This window comes from Chenopodium album, chromosome 15, assembly GCF_948465745.1.
Source record: "Chenopodium album chromosome 15, dcCheAlbu1.1, whole genome shotgun sequence".
In the NCBI taxonomy this organism is placed as follows: Eukaryota; Viridiplantae; Streptophyta; class Magnoliopsida; order Caryophyllales; family Amaranthaceae; genus Chenopodium; species Chenopodium album.
In genome coordinates, this window is record NC_137848.1 from 10,944,198 (window position 1) to 10,967,994 (window position 23,797).

Genomic DNA, 23,797 nt, shown 5'->3' on the forward strand with positions numbered 1-23,797 from the left:
CTACTAATTTTAGGAACAATTTTGAATTTTAAAAAATAAAAATAGAAAAAGTGATGATTATGGATGTCACCATAGAGGCATAGAGCTCCACTATTCGTTTGATAAAAACTTTTAAAGTTTAAATAATTAAATATCATACGGCTGATTCATTACGAAATTGGTGTTACTAATTTTAGAAACCATTTTGAATCATACTTATCACCAAAATAAGTATTTGTTGAGCATATTAAGCATACTACCACGGTCATTTGGTCAATCCCATGGCATATTTAACATAGTGAGCATACTAAAAGACATTAATTTTCAACAAGTTCGACAATTGGAGTATTTAACATATCTATAGAGAGGCAAATCGAGTAGCAGATTAGATTGCTAACGTTGATCATGAAGTTAGCAAATTGTACCTTGCATCTTTATCTTTCAATACATTGGATTACCCTCGTGAGAAGGGTTTCTTAATGTGTTCCTTTTCTTTACCCGAAGGAGCGAATGGGTAAATGACGAAGTTACCCACGAACAAAGTTATAAAACCAAATAACGCGAACTTGCCAATTCCTTCCCTCGTTTTCCTCCTCCTTTTAATTAACTTCCTCTCCGCATTCTCTCCTCTCTCTCCAATAACATGCACTGAGAATGACAACATTGAGTTGAACTAAGGCCATATTAATGGTATGAAAATATATGATTAATTCAAAATTTTCACCTGTTGAATGTTTAATTTTCATCATGTTGTAGCTTCTTTTGCAATTTCAATATTAATTGCCTCGATAATCTGTGATTTCTTATTTATTTTCACGTATAATTTTCTAATTTTCTGGAGATTGTCTTATTCCTGTAATTAATTTTGTAAGGTTTAGAGTTAAGCAGGAGTAATTATTGGGATATAAATAGTTTATTGGGGAAAATTGAATTGTTGGGTTGTGCTTGTTTTTGGAAATTACACAGCATGCTTTCAGAGTTACAGAACATAAGTGAAAAATTATGGTTGTGCATTGTTACCCTTTCTTTGCAAGCTTTAGATGAATGATTTTGGGTTTTATGTCCGCATAATGAAAGATTATTTAGGCCTGGCTTTGTTTTCCGATAAGTTCAGATAAGATAAATAATTCGGAAAATATAAGTTCAAATAAGGGTTGATGAAGGGTACCCTAATGCAATTTACAACTAAAATTGGTTTTAATAAGTTTAGATAAGTGAATTCAAGTGAATAGAACACAACCTTACTCTAATGTGGGATACATTGACCGGAAAGTTTGCTGTTTATTGATCACTGAATGATTTATATTGGATGGTGGTTGTGTGCTGTTGAATGCTCGAACATAAATTAGTTCTTCATCCTGTTGGGCAGGGGTTGCTATAAGGATTCTTAGCAAGTTTCTTAGTGGGTTGTTATATGCTGAAGAGAGCGTGTTTGGAAATTGAAGTATACATTAGTTACTTTATGTCTCATAAAAGAATGGTAAGTGTAAAGAAGATCGATTCTCTAGGGGTGAGTGTGTTTGGAAATGATAGAAAAACTAAATTTGTTCAATTTGAAAAGTTTTTAATTGCTTTTGGAGGTTTATTTTATCAATTTGAGCGCTCTATTCTCTTTGTTTCTACTTAGTTTTTGTGGTTTAATAATTTATTGATATATGACATAGATATTCAACTATTTTGTTCATGCTGGCTGTTGAGAGAATTGTGTCATGGACTTGAACTCTTCTCCACCACTTAAAGACGATGAAGAGTTTTTCAAAAATCATTTGGAGGAAGATGAAGCACCACAGGATATCAAAGAGACATCTGTTCAAATCCTTCGGCGGGTATGCTATATATCATCTCAATAGCTATGCTGGACCTATGAATTGGTTTTCTTATAAGCACCGTCTTCACAGAAGAGTATCATATCTGGATCATGTGTTTTCTATTTCATTTTTGTATATTTTTTGGAAATGGTTTGAGGAATGAACCGCCACATAATAAATGCTTGTTATGGTAACTATGTGCCTTGAAGTTGATGCATGTTTGAAAGAAAGTTATTCAGCCTTTCCAAATATTGAAAAAGGGTTTTAGAATGTTACAAGCTAACACTATCATAGTATCATATGACATGCTTCACTAAATGTTGTGGAATTAAGGCAGCAGGAAAATGTGAAGCTTTATTGATATGGAATTTTGCTCTTCCGTGTACCATTGGATACACTTGATTTATCATTGTATCCTTGTTAACATAATTTCCAAAAATTTGGTACTACAACATGTGAATTGCTGAGATAAGGTGGTTATTGCCTTATGGGTACTTATGGCAAGGTGTCTTATAAAAGTAGGGTAAGATCAAATGGTGCCCAAAGAACATATCTATGGCATTTAATGGTGGGGTGGAAATTTTATGAGACAAATTTCTGATTTGTTAATTTAAAGAATGATCCATACAACAGACGTGAGAAGGAGATGTTAATACAACTTTCCAGCTGTAGAAATTAATTTCAGGGGCATGGAGGCATTAGTAAAAAATTAAAGAGTAGCAGTTATATTTTGTCAATAGCCAATTTGGTTTTTATTGACTATGTGATTATGGGGATTGAGGAACCGGTCTTCCTAGCTCTTAATTTCATTGTTATTGCTGTTCGTTTTTCCAAATATTGGCTATTTGGAAGGGAAGACTTTGTAGTGTATACATATTGTTTTCCTTATGGCTGTCTTTAAGAATCTTGACTGGACAGGTCTGGTTGTTGTATAATCCCTATTTTTGTCTGTATCTTGAAGCTTTATGCATAGTTTTCAGCTCTTTTATGTTTTGGAACTTTGTGTTCACCTTAATTTTTTTTTTTTTTTTTTTACTCTCTTCCTAACAGGGAATAATTAGAGCTTATAGCTACTTAAAATTTCAGAAAGTCTTTTGTAAAATTTGTCTACTCTTTGATTACAAGTAGTAGCATTTTAATGGTCTTTTGCGCTAAGATAATTCCTCATGCTAACTCAGGACATTAACCAGAATTTGAAGCATGGATATATTGTGCTAAATGTAATCTGAATGTTGGATAATGCTGCATTTCTGTTTAATGTCTCTTGCAGGCAGATCGGTTGATTCAGTGCTATTGAATATTATTTAATTTATTTTTTAATTATCTTAGCACAAAAGACCATTAAAATAATACTACTTGGTTTTTCTGATCTCTATATGAATTGGTCTTATTATAGGAGCGTGAAGAAAGACGGGAGCGATTGAGAAGAAATCAGATAAACAATAGGCCAGTTCTAACTGAGCCCTGTATCTGTGATGAAGGGCCTTACTCAAAGAAGTTGAAATATGATTCACACAGGCTTCCCCCTGGTAGGTTTCACATTGAACTTTTAGCATAGAAATTTGTTTGTACACATAAAAAAAATACCTGTTTGGAGTTAACTATTGATAAAGTTCCAAGTTTTGCAAAATTTTTGAAGCCATTTTATCAAAGAGTGTGTCTAGTGCGGCATGTAGTCGCCATGCAGCTTGCAAAACGGAAATGGAATGCAGTTTAAGTGAGCCTAGATCTTTTGGCTGGTGGACTTTTTACTTTATAGTTGAAACTCTTGGAAGTAGTGTTGTTTTTTGAAAACCGTTGCTGGTTCAAAGCTTGGATTTTGTCATTCAAGACTAGTTGTAGATGTTTTGGTGGACATTGGGCACAACTCTTTTTTTTTAAAAGAAAGTTACGAAATTTAAAATCTAGGATACATCTACAGCCAATTTGGCACTTTATTTTTTTGGGAGCCATTGGCTTTATTTTTTGTCGGATGGTTCCTTATGACGATTCATGTTAGCCGACCTCAAATCATTTTAGGACCAAGTCTTTGTTGTTGTTGTTGCTGCTTTATTGGCTGTATGTCTTGTCTAAGCTATATAGGACTAAAAAACTCTAAAGCGTGCTTATTTGCTTGTGTTAAAGATTGGGTTATAGATAGTAGTCCAAATGAGGATATTGAGCGTGTGTGTTTGGGTCTGTTTGGTTCATGTAGTCTGCTTTTCACACTTAGTCTTTTATTTTTATTATTCTAACCTCATTTGAACCATGTATTTTGTGTATAGGTTGGCTGGATTGTCCAAATTTTGGTCATGAAATTGGCTTTCTTATTCCTTCGAAAGTTCCGCTTAATGAATCTTTTAATGACTACATTGTTGATAAGAAACGGTATTCCTTTCGGAATGTGTTAAGGTTGCTTGGCCACAAGGTAAACATTGTAAAACTATATTACATCTTTTTTTTTTTGTTTTTCTTTTTTGATGGCGATGGAAGAGGGTCTTATTTGCGTGGTTGGTGAAATATTTTACTTAGTATGGGTTATTAGTTGCATTGATTTTTGTCTTTATTTAGTAGTAGGCCATGCTCCCTTGAAATTCTTTATTTTGATGTTTTGAGGCAAAAAAGTACTATTGCACTAATATTTTTTTTCTACTATAAACTACAAAATGTTTTGTCAGCTGTGATTTTGGGTCGTGATTATAGCATTGGCACTATAATATTTTATAGAGGAAATTGTAGTGTGATGATATACTCTTGGGAATAATGGATTATTGAAGTGTGTAGAAGCAACAACAGTGCCCGAAATTGAAAGAAGCAAACTAAATCTGCCAAAGGGAAAATTAGAGAGCAACTGAAAAAGAGAGACATAGTAACAATTGAACCTAAGACCGGGAACATCCCACCAGATAATTAAGTTAAACCTTTTCCATTGATGGAAAGACTTTTAGTACATGCACTTTATTGTTTTAAATGTTATTATAAGCTTTGTAGGGGCTAACACCCTCTTGCCCATGTGTAGAAGAAGGAATTACTTTGTTAAAAAGTTCTTCTATGTAAGTAGTGGAGTCGGCTAAGATTTTAAAAGAATGAGCTTTTCCTTTGCATCCATCTTATTCTCCGGCACGCAAGGGAAGCCACGTCTCTCAAAGCACCTTGCTTAGATCCGATTCTAGCAATAAACGTTATATATTCCTTATATTAATTCATTGATCATATCCAAAGTAGTAAGAGCTATAGAAAAATGAATTTAGTTACTTGATTATTATGAATTTACGAGAAAGGCTGATTACAAAAAGAATTATAAGGGACTAATTCACTTTGTTGAGAATAGATAAAGAGAAAGAATTACATAATACATCTTCTGCTTAAAAGCCTTAATCCCATAAGTGGGGTCAGTTACATGAACCAATATAAGGACTTCCCAGGAGGTCACCATCCTAGCGCTATACTCTCAATCATGGTGGCTCATGTCAAGCGGTGTGACAAAGTTTTACAATTCTGTCACTGGCCTTTCGTAACTCTTCTCCTTTATCCGGGCTTGGGACTGGCAGCGGGAAACCCATTGGCATAGTGAATTACATGATACTATTACGAAATGTATTTTATTTTATGGTTTACAAACCCTAATTTTACGGAAAGCATAGGATGTGTGCGAGATGGTTGTTTAAGATGAAGTTTAAAGTGATTGGGGATGTGTGCCAATTAGAGATAGAGAAAAGGTTGTAGACTTGGAGAGATTGGGATGAGGGTTATAGAGAAGAGAATTAAAGAATAGGGTGGGGAGTTTGGCAATAAATTTATGATGGTTGTAAGGAGGTGCGCTTGACTATGAGAGTGTGGCGTGAGTTGGTGATGACGAATTGCTTTAGTAGAAATGATTGGGAAAGAGGAAGTCTGTTTGAGGTGAGGGCTTGGTGTTGGGATATTTGATTTGTGATGGCGGTGTTGTGTGAGTTGAGGTGAAGGTAGGGAGTGGACTAGTGGAGTGAATATTATATAATGCACCACAACGCTAGGGACCATAATCCACATTGTGGCCCCTAATGAAAATATAGTTTAAATATATAAATATTTAGTTAATAAATTACAAACATTTAGCTTCTAGAATATGAATGTTTACTTTTTACAATTAATAAACTTATGAACATTTAGTTCATAATTTCATATATTATGAACATATATTTTAGAGATTACTAGATTTAGTAATTTTGTTTTTTTATTTTTTTTTTTATTTTTACTTCAACAATGAAAATGAACATATAGCTCAAAATCTATACACAAAGCATATAAGCTCACAATCTTTGAATTATATGCTCAATATGTTAGAACTATTTTTTTGTTTGAGACCACATCCCAGGTGCAACATATAATAACTGGGGAATGGTGGTTGTGAGGTGGTGTGGAAGATAGAAAAGGAGTGTTTAGGAAGTGAAAGAAGGTTTTCGAGAAAGGGAGACAGAGTGCTGTGATGGAACTTAGATTAAGGAGTGAAATGAGAGAGGAAGGTCTCATTTTGGAACGATAGAGTAATCTCAAGGTAGTATAAGGTTATTTGGGGGAGTTATTAGCTTTTCCATTAATTCTCTAGGCTACGTTGGATTATAATGCTTATTTTAATGCTATTTCTTAAGTTTTCTAAAAAGTTAAATTTGTTTTCTCATACAAGATCTGCTTTCTGATTTTGCAATACAGGTTTTCTATGGGTTTAGTAATAGTTTTCCTGATGATCTTTGACTACTAGGGGTGAGGCTGTATACGTTTGGACCTCCCCATGGATTAGTTTGCGGTTGTTATTGTATATTTTTCTTTGGCAAGCTGGATAGAGAAACCTTCAATCCTTTGTTGGACTTAACTGTATAATCTGGATACCATTGTAAATTGGAATTTAAGTAGGTGGGTTAGTTGAATGTTATTTTCCACAAACAGTTGTGTAAATTGAAGAATAAAGTAAATGCTAGTACTCTTTGCGGGGTTTGAATTGTGAAGGTTATTGCCTTTTTTCAGCTTGGTATGGTGGTTGATTTGACAAATACAGATCGTTATTATCAAATGACTGAGGTTAGGGGTCTTAAGTATTTGAAGGTACTTACTACCCATTTAGTAATTTCAATCTTCTTTTTCTTTTCTCAATTAAGTAACATGAAGCAGTATATGAGTGGCTGAATGCATCCTATTCTGTCTATTTATTGTAGATTCGATGCCAGGGACGTCATGCTATACCCGATAACGAGTCTGTAAACAAATTTGTTTTTGAGGTAAGCTTACTTTTCTGTCATTTATACAATGTCAATTTCATATAAAAGTGATGAAATTTTTTTCCTTTTATTTTAGATTGTGGTATGAAACATGTTGGATCCATTAGCATGAGATTTGTTGTCAACTTCATTCTACTTTCTCTAAGAGTAATCTTTTTTAACATAACAAAGTGTGGTTGTGATTTTTGATGGTAGTAAGGGTTTTTCTAATGGTTATTGGCAGTGTGAAGCTGCATGGGTAGGTGGGAGCTTGAGACTGCAGTGGTCAATGATTTTGGGTGAATGCAAGGGAAGGGGGAAAGGAGGTGGTGTGAATGGAGGTCAGGGGTGTGGTGGTTTGCCAAGCATATGAGGGAGGTGAGTTAAGATATTTATGTAATTAGATTAATTATGTTGATTTAATAAGACTTATAAGATTATAATGGGTAATTTAACCTTCTGTTTTTTTTTTTTTTAAATTATTATTTTTTAAAAAAATTTATTTATTTATTTTTAAAACTGTTTTAAAAAACAAAATAGAAGTGTTGAAATTATATTAAGACATTACTTATCAAAGAAAAGTGTCGCAATTATCTACTGTGAATTGAAAAGATGAATTGTATAAGAGAATTGGTATTTTTTTTTTTTTTCGCTTACACATAATAGGTAGCAAATTGCAAATCCGTACCAAATATCGGATTAGCGAATTCTGTAAACTTGTGGATTTTGTGAAAGTTACATTTGTTACAATGGATGTGTGGGAATTCCTTGAGGGATAACATTAAGAATGTAGATATTTGAAGAAGTTAGAGTTACAGATATTGAGGATATGATAAGGCAGAACTGGCTACATTGGTTTGTGCATGTGGGACATTGACTAGAGGATGTATCAGTAAAGAAGGTAGAGAATTAGGATAATGGAGATTTTAAAAGGAGCCGAGGGAGGTCAAAAATGACTTGGATAGAGGAGTTAGCAATGACATAAAGAAAGTGGATTTGCAGGAGCGTGTAGTATTAAATGGAATGGAACGGAATAAGGAGGATCTTTGTGGATGACCATGAGTGATAGATTCATGCAGTCGATCCCATCCCTTTTAGGTATAAGGCTATGATTTTGTTGTTTTTGTTGTTGTTGCACTTAATATGAATTGGATGAAGTAAATATATCCAAACTTAGCTCTTTTGATTGTTTGCATGTATATGACCTTGACTTAAATATAGGTTGCACAATTCATATATAATCAAAGTGAGAGGCAGCCCAGAAAATATGTTTTCGTCCATTGTACTCATGGCCACAATCGGACTGGTTACATGATAGTTCACTATCTGATGCGGACCCAGCAAGCCAGTTCGGTGACCGAGGTCAGTTATATTTTTGGTTTCAATTGGTCATTGCTTGAATTATGTCTTTCGAGTTTCGATGACACTCTTAAGTTAATTCAATCCTTTGGTTCATTTGGGCAGGCTATACAAACTTTTGCAAAAAGTCGGCCTCCAGGGATCTACAAAGAAGACTATATTAATGCATTATATGATTTTTATCATGAAACTAAACCTGACTTAGCTGTGTGCCCGTCTACCCCAGAGTGGAAGAGGTCTTCTGATGTCTTTCAAAATAATGACGCTCTACCAGATGATGACGATGGTATTTCAAATGCTTCCATCATGGTAAGAGATCATTTTCCTGTTTTCTCCTTTCATGTACTCAGTAACCCTCGTTCAAGATTTGAGGGGGTCCAAAATAGCTTATATGAATTTAAATCTCATTTTCATCTTCCCCCTGGCAAGGCTTAAATTTCCTAGTTGATTTGTGGCTGAAATTTATGATAAATATGAGGCACAGCTAGATAGAATGAAGTTTCAATTGTAAATTCATGGTTGAGCTTGAGGTCAGACTTGCTGGATGGTAGATTTAGCTCCTGAGTTTTTTCTTAACCTATGCCTTTGGTTTTTGAATTTTTCTTTGCTGGATAGTAATCATGTCACCTTGCTTACTTGCAAGTTCCCCACCTCATCCTCGTGTTAAACATATGTAATAACACTTCAGCAGTATGGAAACTAAAATCCTACGTTACTTTCTGCTGTCTATATATTTAATTCTGGTTTTGCTGTTAATTTTTTTTTAATAGGGTTTTTAGTAAGTCATATAAATTGCATTATTTTCCGCATTTCTTCTACAGGGAAAACATGAGAACACTGTAAGGATGACCAATGATGATGTCTTGGGAGATAAAATACCTGATCAACAAGAATTCCACTTGCGAAGGTTTTGCTATGACATGCTTAAACCCCCAGGGGTATGTGTATTTTGTTGAAGTGTCTATTAGTTGATTAAGTTTGGAGGATTTGCCTGTTAATATATATTGGTGAATAATTTTTCTCTTTCCATTCACAACTTTCAACCCATTTAATTGTTTGTATCAGTGGCTCAATTTTTTGCCCCTATTCTCTAAAGGGCAAATATTTTAGCTAGATAGTTTGCTACTTATACATAGTTAATACAAGGTATCTTATTTTTTGTATTCTTTGTACCAATGTGTTCTCTTGATCTGAATCACCTTTCTTGTAGAATCCTTTCGGTTCATTTTACTGACATATCTACCTTTCCTGTGCCTTTTGCTGTTTTGCCTTGTTTGTTTGAAAAGTTGAGGTTTACTAATAAGCGACGGCTTTCAAATGGACTTCTCTGCATTACAACAAATTTGTTAGCCTTTTGCTGTGTACTTTGTTCTTGTGTAGTCCCTCATTTTCTCTTTTTTTTTTTAGAACGGTTCATATGCGATCTGCACAGAACTATTATTTCCTCTATACTTGGCAAACGTGTGTTGGCAGAATTTGCTTGTAAAATCTGTATAAATATCTCTCTCTCATATTATTCCTCTATTTTAGGGAGTGATCGATTTCTTCTAGTGTATAATATGTTATTGGTAGCTGCCCTAGCTGAATCTGCTCCTTAGTGCTCGTGTTCATGTGTAGATTTATAAGTTTTCGACTTTTCTTCTGGTCCATCCGTTTTTATTTTTTTTTATTTTTATGATTAGTATGTTTTTCTTTTTTTCCTTCACGCATTAGAGTCTTTCAGTTACATTTTCACTTGTTCTTTTGTCTTGTTCTTAATTATCTTCTGATGAATTTTCCTAACATATTCTCTGCTGATAATATTATTTAATCTTCTATTGATACTTCTAACTTTTTCTGAATAGACAAAGGAAACTAATGATTTTTGTTACAGGCAAATTCCCAATTTCCTGGGTCACATCCAGTGTCTCTCGACAGGTCCATATTCGTGCCACATCTTATTATACAATAAAGTTTCTTTCTTTAGTTAAAAACTTAAAATAGAAAGTTAAGGTGTAATTGTACTATGCTAATTTGGATCGTGCTAATAAATTTTAGCACATGTGCAAACTTGGTGGATTTGCGGCCTTTTTGTTTTTAGTGATCAGCTTAGAGCCTTAGAGTGACTATAATTATAATGTGATACAGACCTGACAACCTCTTTCTTATCAGTTTCCATGCATCAGAGATTCCTTATACATTACTGAGCTCTTTGAACAAGGTCCTTGCAACATCTCTTGATATAGATTTAGTGTTTGGTTTTCTCAATAGGTCGATCGACCACATTATCAAGGAAGGATAATGTAGCTTGAACTTTGAATTATGCAATGAGAGAAATTCATTATTTCATTGTAGATCCCACTATTTGGACCGGAGATTTCATCAGTACGGAAAATTTTCTGGTTGTAATTCATCTCCAAATAGTAATTATTTTTATCTAGAAAAGAATCCAGATATATTTAGGATTTGGAAAATTTGTGACCATGGAATTTGATATGACGAGTTTAAGGGTTTTTGGGAGTCATGGGTTAATAAAGTAGACTTGCAGTGGATCACTCTGTCACTGCTCTTCAGAGTCTGGTCCTGGCATTAAATGCAAACAATTGTGGGATGAATATTTGGCCATTGTTAGTGGTAGGAATAAATAAAAACTTGGAACTGTAACATTCATGCTAGAAACACGGAAGTCGATAAGACAAAAGGCCAAACTAGATGATCTACTGTGAACCAAATATAGAGGATGGATCATTGTGTGATTTTTTATTTTATTTTTTAATGGGTTGAGAAGCAGATTGATCTTTGTTGATTGCATCTTCTCTGAGGGGTGTTACATCAGTGTAGTGTCTTCTATTGTTCAATCTGTAAATGTCAGGGGTGGGATCTCACTGAAGTTCTCATATAATTCATAGTGGTCCAGGCTATTGTGCTGAAAAAGTTATCAACATATGTTAGCCTGCATATACTTGGCATGGTTATATTGTGAGCAGAGTGAGGACAATCAAAAGAAAAGGTTTCCACTTACACTATTTCTTGGCAGTTTTGTGATAAGTTTCAGCATATCAATTTTGGTTTGTGTTTGTGCTTAATAGGTCCTTTTATAACCTTTTAAAATTTCAATTTTGTTTTATATGAAGTAAGCTAAATCTCTCATTCTAGTGGTTGCATTTCCTAGTGCTGTTTAGTTGATGAAAATTTACATTCCTTCATTAGACATGAAACTTGAGAACAGCTTTGAAGTTTAGTAAACATAAAGAGAGTTGTAGAGGCATCCAAAAGGAACATTAAATATGTAAAGGGGAAACTATCTGAAAAGAACTTCTATAATATCTGTGAATAAATAATGCATAATTTGTTGTTTGTGTGGGCGCCAATTGAACCAGTATTAATTGAGTCCACTTGTTTCTTGGGATTCACTTATGGCAGACTGCTGTAGTGCATACTTTTTTTAAGGATCCAAATATTTCTTAACTACTTGGAGATTTTCATTTCTTTATCCATTGATATTGGATCGAAATATTGACCAACAAAACCTTGTAAAAAAACTCAAGGAAGTCTTTAATGTTAACCATCGAATCCTTCTTCCTGAAATTAGCTATAAAATGGACTTTGTTGATTTTTATGTGATAATAGTGGTGCCCAACAGAAAGGCCTTTTAGAACAAGATTTTTAGCCGGCAGTTTCTTATATAGTGAGCAAAGGACTGGTCCTTGTAATTTGTAAGCCACGAAAATAATAAAGTGTTTACGTTGTTGGTGCTTTGTCTCTTGCTTGTGTGCGTATATCTTTCGTTGTTCGAGTGTTAGGCTGGTCTAGACTTGGTCTAGACGCCATCACGGGAACCTCCTAAGTTCCTAACTTAGCAAAAAAACTAGTCCACAAAATATCCCGTGACAATTTGGTCTGACGTGTCGGAAACGCAATTACTACTCTAAGCTACGCAACAAGATGAGACCTCCTCCCTTTCGTTCAGTCAGTAACAAATCCTACGGCTAGGAAGTTGACTTTCATGAGGGATATTCCTAAAGGTGTGTCGGTCAAACCTATAGCTGCGAAACCTCTTCGAGCTATTGCTGGTGAGCCAAGCGGTTGTGTGTCTCCTCCGAGGACGCACCCCAGCCCACGGAGGAACTAGAAGACCTTCTAGACGAGGACCCCTTGTATGCTACGATGATGACATACTTTGCACTCAAGTGACCCGTGGTTGTCCCTTAGCCAACTAAAGTCCCTTGTGGAGGAAAACCGTGAAAAGCTTGGGTTCAACCTCGAGGATCCTTGGTCCTCTTGGTGGAACCAGGTGAAAGCAGGGGAAATGTTCTCTATGGACGACCGTCAAGCGGAAATTATGGAGAAATGGTGTAGTCGAGTGGAGGAAGTTAGCAGCAAGTTCATCTCACAAATTCCTTCCCAAAGCTGGAGCTGGCGTCTGTGACTAACTTTGTGCATTGCAATGCTATTGTTTCCAATGCAGGTGGCTGGATTGAGGATCCACCGGTGCAAGTGAGCAAACAAGATGCTGTGCCCAAGGAAAGGTCCAAGAAACTGGCGAAGCATCTAACCTCATCAAGACTGCAACCGAAGTGGTAGAGGTGGTCAATCTCAATGACGAGGGGGTGGACGATGCTCCGAGGGTTCTCTTAGTTGGAAGGGATACCGCTTCAGCGATGATGAGGGGAATATGGTGATTCCATCACCAGAGTACAACCCTACTTGCGCATCGCCAGAGTACAACCCAACTACCCCGGAGTATGCTAAGCTTAAGCCTGGGTTTGGACCTTTTGGTCCTTGAAGCCGAAGGATATCCTTGTGAGGATTTCTATCTGTCTATATTAGATGCTGCTTGTTATATTATCTTTTCATTTCAGTTTAGTTTCCATTACTTTATATGTATATATGCAATGTAAAGTATATTATTAATGAAAAGAATGTTGCTTTTGGTTTATTACATTGTTTGTTTTCATAGTCGTGGTGTGTTATGTGATAACTCACTAGCTTAATCGATGTACTGATTTTAAGCCGGAGGTGTGCACGGGGTGCCGCTTCACTTCATAAAAACTGACTTGAAACTACGCGAGTGTAATAATGTGGGATGTGGGTAATAGGTCATTAAAAGCAACAAGGTTCCTTGCGAATCAACTTAGACTTTGAGAATTCTGACCGAAATGAGGGACACCCTACAAAGGTTGGCAGTTAAGCTTGGGGTTACGCCCGATTCTTGAAGTGATGAGTGGGGATGTCGAAGGAACGATGTTGATGATAAGGCAAGACCTTTTCCAATGCAACCCATTTGCAGAGTTGTTTAACTTTGCAAACTTAGATTGGAGAGGTGAGCAAGCTAAGGAAAGCAACGCAAGTCCCAAGCGGTTGGGCACATGATCGTTGAGTGCCATGACGATCCGAATGTCAAAATTCTGGGTTGAACTATGGAAACATCTTAGTATGGAGGGGGATGGTGTTGAGCATCCTTGTAACCAGGGCATTGCACCCATGCTAGACTTAAGGTCTAGGGCATAGTAAGAGTGACTCTCCTGCCGAACATTACAGATCACCCTTGCGAAGGGTTTGGTATAGCGAAACCAGGAATGAGCAATGGAGCATGGCTAAGTGGGGCCATTGCCTTGCTCAAGGGCGCATAAAGATGAACGTATGCCAAGGACGACGTTCTTGTGGCTGGATATTCGTTATCTTTGCACAAAAAGTCCGGATCAAAGGAGATAGATACTTTGATGACTTTAAAAGGGTCGGTGCGGCCTTGGTTGAGCCTATGACTAACCAAAGAAGCAAGCAAAGCGGCTTGCACACTCAATGCAAAGTTGATAGCATTGAGGTGAACAAAGTCCGAAACCTTCAAATGATGCTATGCGAATGATTTTTGATCAGGTAAGGATGTGTCTTTAATTGTTCAAACTTAGCTGACTATTAGAGTCGAACAATTGTGGAGTACCACAAGCGTTGCTGGGAGCAACACCATCTTTGATGCTATGCAAATATCTTGGAGAAATGCTCCATGTATGTGTGGTTTGAGATGTCAAGAAAGTGGTCTTGACTACAATCACTCTACACTGGGGATGCTAATCAAGGAATGTTGCTATGGTCAGATGGAATGTTCGATTTATAGTCTATAAAGTTTGAAAAATTAAGGAATCCTTACATCCACAGGCATTACCGTGACTAGAAGGTCAAGGTTGAAGGACAAATTCGGAGCATGTTTACTAGTGTGGTAGAGTACGGTGGGACCTTGCTCCTATTATTTCTCATGGAAAGATGAGAATAGTTACAAAGAAGTGATACCATGGTAAGGAAATTACTCAGAGAATGAGTCGGCCTATGGACCAGCGATCAATGCGATTGATTGCGAGGCGGTTGGGGAGCAATGACGATTGCTGCCAACAAAGCCGAGGTTAGCAAAAGGCTAACGGGAGTCTTGGTGATAGAGCTTGCATGTGGATCCCCGGGCACATGAGCACTTCCAAGCGAGTGAGTGGTAAGGGTATGCTATCACTCTATCCCATTGGGGTGTAAACCCGAGCGAGGGGTGACCTTTGGGAGGGATGTGAATCATCTCTTAAGAAGCTCCGTAGGGGAGCAACCCTATGAGAATGCCTTCGTAGAAGGCAAAAGCAAGTCCAATGAGTCCCGTGCCGGCTTTTGAAAAGGAATATTGGACAAGAGTTATTTAATCGGACCTATGATGTTGCCTAGTACACATTGGTGCTACGAGGTAGTCCATCTGGGTGTCATTGAGGCAAGTCACGCGAGACACGACTATATTCGAGCGAGGGAAATTCATGGTCCAAGGAATGATACTAGAGAGTATCGTCAAGGTAGATTGGGTGGCTAGCAACCTCCTACTAATGAGAACTGGGTAAAGCCCGGATTAATGGAAGGCGTTGGTGCTCGGAGAGCATAGATCGTGCGATGATCTACTTTCTTAATCTTTGACGAGGACGTCAAGCTCTTTTGTTGGGGGAGGTTTGTCACAGTCACTTTTGGGTAGACCTAGGCAAGGCTGTCGAACTCCCCGCATAGGCGCGCAAGGGCATTAGGATCCCACTTGCCCACACGAGCAAGTGCGCGCTCGATTCGGGAAGAACGAGCCAAGTGAGGCTAGAGTAGCTCACTACCATGTCTAGGGCTTGTGAGGTTATCAGGGATAACCCCCAAGTGCTTAAGCCATGGTGCTAGCAAAGCCTTGGTCAGCTAGGCCTTGGGCCTATGGATAGCGCGCGTGCGCGCACTAAAAGAACCTTGGAGTGTTTGGATGAGCAAAACTCCATAACAACCTTTGATACCTATTGAGGGGACTTATTAGGACCCTAATAGATCATACATGGCCATAGGGCCAAGGTTGGGTTCAAGGATCGGGCTTGAGAGCCCATTATTGTGTTACTGTCAGTCGCGTGTTCACTAGTATTTCATGGCCATATCAAAATAAAGCTGTTTAGGGGGCGAGTGCTCACTCAAGGGGTGATCTAAGGGTGGCCTTATGGCTAGGGGCCTTGGGCATGGTCTTAGACATAGGATAGCCTATGGGGACTATAGCATACTTGGATGGCTATGGTGGACACTCAATTGGACAAACTGACTCGGTAATCCCGACTAGGACAGACGCGGGGTGACTAACGATGGTCAATGGCTTAGTACGGTGCATGCTAGCTAGGTGGTGCGTGGTTTAACTAAGGGATGCTCTTGGGATCATGTTAGGGTGTCTCTACGGTGGTGACCGTAGTGGCTCCGGCATGGAGGAACGAGTGCAATCCGAGTCAACGATGACTATGGTGCCTTCGAGGGAACCATGGACTTGCGTGGCCATATGCTAGATGCTAAGGAAAGACCTTGGCTTGTAGATTGTCTACCCAAAGCTTTCCTTGGCGGACTATTTATAGCAGGGACTCCTTGACCGTTATGCTTAGTTATCGTGGTTGTATGCGGTTGCCTTAAATCTAGGGATTGGCTAAGTAGTGGGGCTAGTGGGCGGTTGAGGTAACCACCCACGTTGCACCACTCTCCCTAAATTGTTGGGACGGTTATGCTGAGGTGGCACGTGGCTAAGTATGGTTCCTAAAATATAGGACCATGATGTTTGGGTTGACTAATGGTTATCTTGACTGCGTCTTTGACCGAGGTCAAACGGGAACGCGGTTAAGCCACTACGGGGGCAGTTCCTATAAAATAGGAGCACCAGAGTAGTGGGGTGTGGCCAAGTACGTGGGTAGTTATTCTGAGAGAATAATGCCACGTCATGTGGAAGTTACACCACTCATTTAGTGGCCCTAGAAAATAGGAACACTAAGGGAGTGGGCGGTTACACTGATGCATGCCTCCTAAAATATAGGAGCATGGCATAGTGGGGCTTGGCAGTTACCAAGCAGTTGAGAGAATAATATGGGATGTGGGTAACTCCCTTGACACGTGGACAAGTCCAGATTCATCCAATTAACCAAGCAAGTGGTGGGAAGTTACTAGATCATGGGTGTAGTGGGTAGTTATCCTATCTGACTGGGTTGTAGTCAATGCCTATAAATAGGCCAAGGCATTCATTTGCTGGGCATCGAATTTTGGGAGCAAGGCAATGGCACCACTTGGCCATGCTCCATTGCTCATTCCTGGTTTCGCTATACCAAACCCTTCGCAAGGGTGATCCGTAATGTCCGGTAGGAGAGTCACTCTCACTATGCCCTAGACCTTAAGTCTAGCATGGGTGCATCGCCCCGATTACAAGGATGCTCAACGCCATCCCCTTCTATACCAAGAGGTTCCCATAGTTCAACCCAGAATTTTGACATTCAGATCGTCATGGCACTCAACGACCATGTGCCCAACCGCTTGGGACTTGCGTTGCTTTCCTTAGCTTGCTCACCTCTCCAAGCTAAGTTTGCAAAGTTAAACAACTCTGCAAATGGGTTGCATTGGGAAGGGTCTTGCCTTATCATCAGCATCGTTCCTTCGACATCCCACTCATCACTTCAAGAATCGGGCGTAACCCCAAGCTTAACTGCCAACCTTTGTAGGGTGTCCCCCAATCCGGTCAGAAATCTCAAAGTCTTAAGTGTGATTCGTAAGGAACCTTGTTGCTTTTAAGGACCAATTACCTACATCCCGCATTATTACACTTGCGTAGTTTCAAGTCAGTTTTTATGAAGTGAAGCGGCACCCCGTGCACACCTCCGGCTTAAAATCAGTACATCGATTAAGCGAGTGAGTTATCGCATAACACACCACGACTATGAAAACAAGCCATGCAATAAACTGAAAGCAACATTCTTTTCATTAATAATATGCTTTACATTGCGTATATACATATAAAGTAATGGAAACTAAACTGAAATGAAAAGATAATATAACAAGCAGCATCTAATATAGATAGATAGAAATCCTCACAAGGATATCCTTTGGCTTCAAGGACCAAAGGGTCCAAACCCAGGCTTAAGCTTAGCATACTCCGGGGTAGTTGGGTTGTACTCTGGCGATGTGCAAGTAGGGTTGTACACTGGTGATGGAATAACCATATTCCCCTCATCATTGCTGAAGCAATATCCCTTCCAACTAGGAGAATCCTCGGAGCATTGTCCACCCCCTCATCATCGGAGTCATCGAGATTGACCACCTCTGCCACTTCGGTTGCAATCTTGATGAGGTTAGATACTTAGGCCAATTTCTTGGACCTTTCCTTGGGCACAGCATCCTGTTTGCTCACCAGTGGAACCTGCATTGGAAACAATAGCATTGCAAGGCACAAAGTTAGTCACAGATGCCAGCTCCAACTTTGGGGAAGGAATTTGTGAGATGAAGTTGCTGCTAACATCCCACACTCGACTACACCATTTCTCCATGACTTCCGCTTGATGGTCGTCCATAAAGAACATTTCCCCTGCTTTCACCTAGTTCCACCAAGAGGACCAAGGATCCTCGAGGTTGAACCTAAGCTTTTCGCGGTTTTCCTTCACAAGGGACTTTAGTTGGCTAAGGGACAACCATGGGTCACTTGAGTGCAATACCTCACCTGCTAAGTCCCCCAAGTACATCATCACCTTAGCATACAAGGGGTCCTCGTCTAGAAGGTCTTCTAGTTCCTTCGTGGGCTGAGGGGTGCTCGTCCTCCGAGGAGGCACACAACCGCTCGGCTCACCAGCAATAGCACGAAGAGGTTTTGCAGCTATAGGTTTGACCGACACACCTTTGGGAATATCCCTCGTGAAGGTCAACTTCCTAGCCGTAGGATTTGTTACTGACCATGTTGGCTTTCTAGAACTAGAGGGAGGAGGTCTCATCTTGTTGCGTAGCTTAGAATAGTACTTGGCGCCTAGACCAAGGGGAATACCAAGTTTTGAAGCATCTTATTTCTATGTTATGTTGCTAAAACATAAGCTTATTATACAGCAACAATTCTAAGTTGTGTTGCTTCTTATTAATTTTGTGTATAGGGTCAAGTTACAACTGCTGAGGCAGCGTTATTACTATGCTACATGGAAAGCTGATGGCACGAGATACATGATGCTTCTTTCTCCTGATGGGTGCTACCTAATTGATAGAAGGTTTAAATTTAGGAGAATGCAGATGAGACTCCCTTGCAGAAGTAGGACTAAAGTATGTGATTGAACCATGGAGGAATTTGGATGGAATAGAAACCTTGACCTTATGGCTAAATATAATTTAACTTGACCACTGTTTTATGATGTTGTGTCAATTTAATATTTACATGCTCGCCTAAAAAATACATTAGGGGCCAGGAATCCTTGATCTATAACTTAATATTTAATGGATGTCTTAATTGATGAGATGGCATTCATTATGATCTTGAATTGCTTTGGCATATCATTTAGCTAATTTCTTTTTCCCTTTGATGCAAGTCTGAATTTCATCAGTATACTTTGCTTGACGATGAAATGATCATTGATTTTGTAAGCCCTCAAAAGCAAGAGAGAAGATATCTGATATATGACTTGATTGCACTCAATGGCATGTCTATCATAGAGGTTAGATCTTTAATGACCCTTGTCACAAGTTTGCTATGTTTTACCCTCTTGCCTGTTGATAATTTTTTATTGTTACCTACTGCGATGATTTTTTTGGTAGTAAAACTAAGACATTTACAGCGGTATCTTTAACTAGTATTGATGACTCTCCATTTTAGATTTGCTGCACCAGCTCCACCAAGCTTGAAATTTATTTTTATTTTGGGTATCTTCATGACAGGTCACAAAGAAAAGGATTGTGTTAGTTTCTTATTCCTTGAGATTATTTCTACTACAAAGCTAAATATTGAACTGTGGACAATTTTTTTAACAGCAAAGATGAGTTACATATATAATGTTCCGTGCAACAGAAATGAGGCGTGCCTTCAGCTTTAATCTGCTCCCTTCTGGTTGTCGATTATACAACTTTTTACTTCTTGCTACATACCATTCTTATTTGATTATGTAATTATTACACAGCCCCCCCCCCCCCCCCCCCCCTCTCTCCTCCCTCCCTCTCAAAATTGGGACTATTCTCTACATTGTTTAGGGTGGTTAGTTATAAAAGAGTACTAACTGTTGATCTAAGATTTCAAATACTTTAAATGAATATTTATATGTAAATCTGTATTTGCAAGTTCCTTCCATGGTTCTGATCAGTGTATATTTGCAGAGACCCTTCTCTGAGCGTTGGATGATGATTGAGAAAGAGATAATTGAACCCCGGAATCAAGATCGGAAACGGATGTTAGAATCACATTCCAAACCTTCTTACAGATACGACTTAGAGCCGTTTAGGGTATGTAGAAAAGTCCACTATTTAGATACTGCTGTCTGATGATATAGTACTTCGTATATTATTATTAGAAAGTTTTGTCAAGCACCTTTGGACATCTGGAATTTTATATTTTGAAAATTTATATTACAACCTAGGAAGTTTTTGTGACCTTTATTTTGCCTTTTCTGTAGTTAATGGTACCTGATCAAATGTTTCCCAGGTTAGGAGGAAGGACTTTTGGTTGCTGTCAACTGTTGGAAAGCTTTTGAATGAATTCATTCCTAATCTCTCACATGAAGCTGATGGTCTTATATTTCAGGTGCTTGTAGCTTGATAGTAATTTTATACTGTTACAACTGTTCTCTGTATTGCCTAACGCTTGTCTTTAGATTGGTTTTTACTGCATACCAAAAGAGTTTCTCACTAGGGGTTTTGAATGTTCTAAAATAATGATGTGTTAACATCTCATCCCTTTTAGAATAAATAATATCTAAGTAATTGTGTATGAAACAAAACAATACATAGGGGAAGAAGGAAGTGTGGTCTCTAAATAACAGAGTTCTAGTCTTTTTTCGCTTCTAATTCAATATTAACATTACTTTTCCACAAAGAATTGCTGTTAGTTATCTGATCTCTTAAAGAAAAATCACAAATTTACTGTTCTTATTATCATATGCCCCTTCTTTCTTCTGGAGCTCATTAATGTTAGGATTCAAGCGCTCCTCACTGTTATTAGGACAGGCAACACACCATATGATCACACTATTAATCTGGTCCAATCACACTCATGAAGGGAACTTGTAAATGAAGCTGATACAAGAATACTCGAGAGATCAGCTAGCTGACCCAACTCCTTTAGCATATTTAACTTGCCAGAATTCTGAAGGCACATGATATTCACAAGGAAAATAAGCTTATTAGGTTGGTCAATCATTTAGATAATTATTTGTGTTAAGTTTCACACAAAGATCTTAAATATATTGGAACCTAGGTAGAACCTGTCAATGGAACATGTGTCAATGACCAATAAGCAGAATAACAACTTTGGTAGTAGCAGATATCTGGTTTCTATATGGACTTTGCATCTCAGCTACATATAATTCACTGTATCTTAGAAATTCTAAATTGTCATCAAGACTTCTATGTTAAATTTTGATCTGAATTAATTCAAACATTCAATCTGAATTTGACCTTCCATCTCATGTTTGATGGTGCTTCCTGCTTTTTATAAGGCATAAAAATTTCTAGTACTCTTTTTATGGAAGGTTTAACCACGCACTCTGTTGTTTTTTTTTCTTTTTTACTCAACTAGGGTTGGGATGATCCCTACATTCCAAAAACGCATGAAGGCCTCCTAAAGTGGAAATTCCCTGAAATGAACTCGGTTGATTTTCTGTTTGAGGTGTTTCCCTTATAATTGAGTTTCATAATGTGTATCTTCTCAATTAAATATTTCAAATTAGTCTGTGGCATATACAAAGGTATTACTTCTTTTTGTTGACACATGGCAGATTGGAGAATTCAGTTCTGAGGATCTTTATTTGTATGACAAGGGAAAGAAGCGATTGATGGAAGGCAATAGGGTTACTTTTTCCGGTGAACTACTATCTCTCTCTTTATTGTCTTCTTCTTTCAGTTTCCCTCTTCACCTATACAATTAGTATTATCAGAATTTCGTTGCAAAATTTTTGAGAAATGCCTAGTGATGCAAGATGTGGTTGGAGTGTACTGATCTCATCTTTTGTAATAAGGCTAATGGGTATGAAATTGTTTGTGGCTCTTTTAGTTTCTTTGCTGTCTGTGGTAAATGGTGTTTTTCCTAATTTGTTTTGTTTTATTAAGGAAGATGCATCTTATTCCTGTCTGCATATACGGAATTTCACCTATCCTCTGATTTCTATGTATTCCTTTTGTTTTTTTTCTTCTCAATAATAAAAACTTTGTTCACTCTTTCTGTCTTGCTATGAAAGTGCTAGTTTCTGTTTTTATGTCTCAAAAACAATTTGTTAATTTGATGCACATCACTCATAATTCAATATCTGTTCTCCCAAATTATTAGTAATATTATTATTGGGGGATAACTGTATCAAAGAGCTGTTTGAGGATAAATTGTCGTTTTGATGGATTGGATGTGCATATACATGTTAAAATGCAGGGTTATTTTCATGACAAAAGATAAGAAAACCATAGTGATTATATGAATACATTTGTAAAATTCAGAAAAGGGTTTTATGGTGGTAACGGTTGGGGTACTAGAGCAAATTATCAGCACTTAGGATTATTGGCAACCTAATTCATATTATTATTGTTTTGGTATATCTGTATCAGGCTGCTGGCGTATGTTAAAACTGTCGTATGCCCACTCCTATATCCTAATGCTTGTTCAATTTTAATACCTTACAGATGGTTCTGATTCTTCTTCGTATTCTGGTAAGATTATTGAGTGCTCTTGGGATACAAAGCAAAATGTGTGGCTCTACATGCGAACCAGGACTGATAAGTTAACTCCAAACGAATTCAGTACCTACAAGAAGGTTTACCTTGATGATTGACTTCTCTCTCAATCGTAATTATGTAATGGTTGATATTTTCTTCTTTCCAATATAGCATGTTGAGCTATGATCTTTACTGCATTCTGCAGGTTATGAGGAGCATAAATGACAACATAACCCAGGATGTATTATTGAATGAGATTGGTAAGATCATTCGCTTGCCTATGTATGCTAATCGGATCAAGAATGATACTATAGCTCAGAAGAAAGCGAAAGTACGACCGCAAGGAAAGATCTAAGGTGAAGTGGACTATCTCTGTTGCAATTCATGTCAGTTAGGGCTGGCTGCTTGGGGCTCTTGACTGTGTATATAGACTTTTGATAATGAATATTTCAATTATATTCTTAGAGGTTTTCTGAATCTTTATAGGTAGAAAAGTAAATGATATGTTGGATGTGTATATTTTCTTATGCTATATTTCTGTTTCGTTTCAGATTCTTAATACACAGTATAATCTTAGTTGAGCTTTAAGATTAACAAGCTTTGTACTGTAAGATCCCTGAAGAGCATAAGCAGCTGAATGAGTTAATCGATGTTTATATGCATGGTTGATATTTTCATGCATCAATCCATTCCTAGACACCACAATAATAATCATAGTAACATGTTATGCCACGGACCAACCCGTCAAAATATCATCTTTCATCGGAGAAAATTTATTACAAAGTGATTAATTAATATAGTACTGCATATAACAATCCCAAGTCCTAACTCTATGAATCATTATGAGTTTAAGTTGGTTCATTATGAGGTTTGGGTAACCCAATTCTCTCTTTGTCAAATACTTCGTATGTCAATTTCTTCCGTCCTTTTTTTGTTTGCGCCATATTCTTTTCTTTGAGATTGGTCTATGCCTCTTTTGTCTTATCTAATACTCCTTATGTTCCTTTTTGTTTGTTCCAAGCTGTCTCTTAAACATTGTTTTATACTATATGGACTATTACTTTACCCTCACAAAATACTTTAGATCCAACCACTTTTTCTCTTTTATCAATTTCTCTCAACTAAAATTTAAAGTGAAACATCTTTATGGGACAAACAATTAGAGACAGGAAAAGTACGAATTACGAAATGAAACTTTCTACTTGTAATCAAACTTGCTCTCTTACCCTCTTTTGTTATATCAACTGCAATCACAAAATGTGCACAATTTTACCTCACTTCTTGATAAAGTGA

At 37.6% G+C, this 23,797-nt stretch overlaps 1 protein-coding gene across 1 annotated transcript; it reads left to right on the forward strand.

Moving 5' to 3' along the window:
• Positions 1–575: 575 nt before the first annotated feature.
• LOC145581890 (uncharacterized) lies at positions 576–23,054 on the forward strand. Its single transcript, XM_081638923.1, has 18 exons — positions 576–669; positions 1,644–1,805; positions 3,184–3,316; positions 4,052–4,194; positions 6,771–6,848; positions 6,959–7,021; positions 8,222–8,362; positions 8,465–8,668; positions 9,181–9,297; positions 10,233–10,276; positions 18,760–18,922; positions 19,186–19,311; positions 19,964–20,089; positions 20,289–20,387; positions 21,381–21,470; positions 21,580–21,664; positions 22,472–22,602; positions 22,710–23,054. The coding sequence occupies exons 2-18, from the start codon at positions 1,689–1,691 to the stop codon at positions 22,857–22,859; spliced, it is 2,010 nt and encodes a 669-aa protein (XP_081495049.1). The 5' UTR covers positions 576–669; positions 1,644–1,688; the 3' UTR covers positions 22,860–23,054.
• Positions 23,055–23,797: the final 743 nt, after the last annotated feature.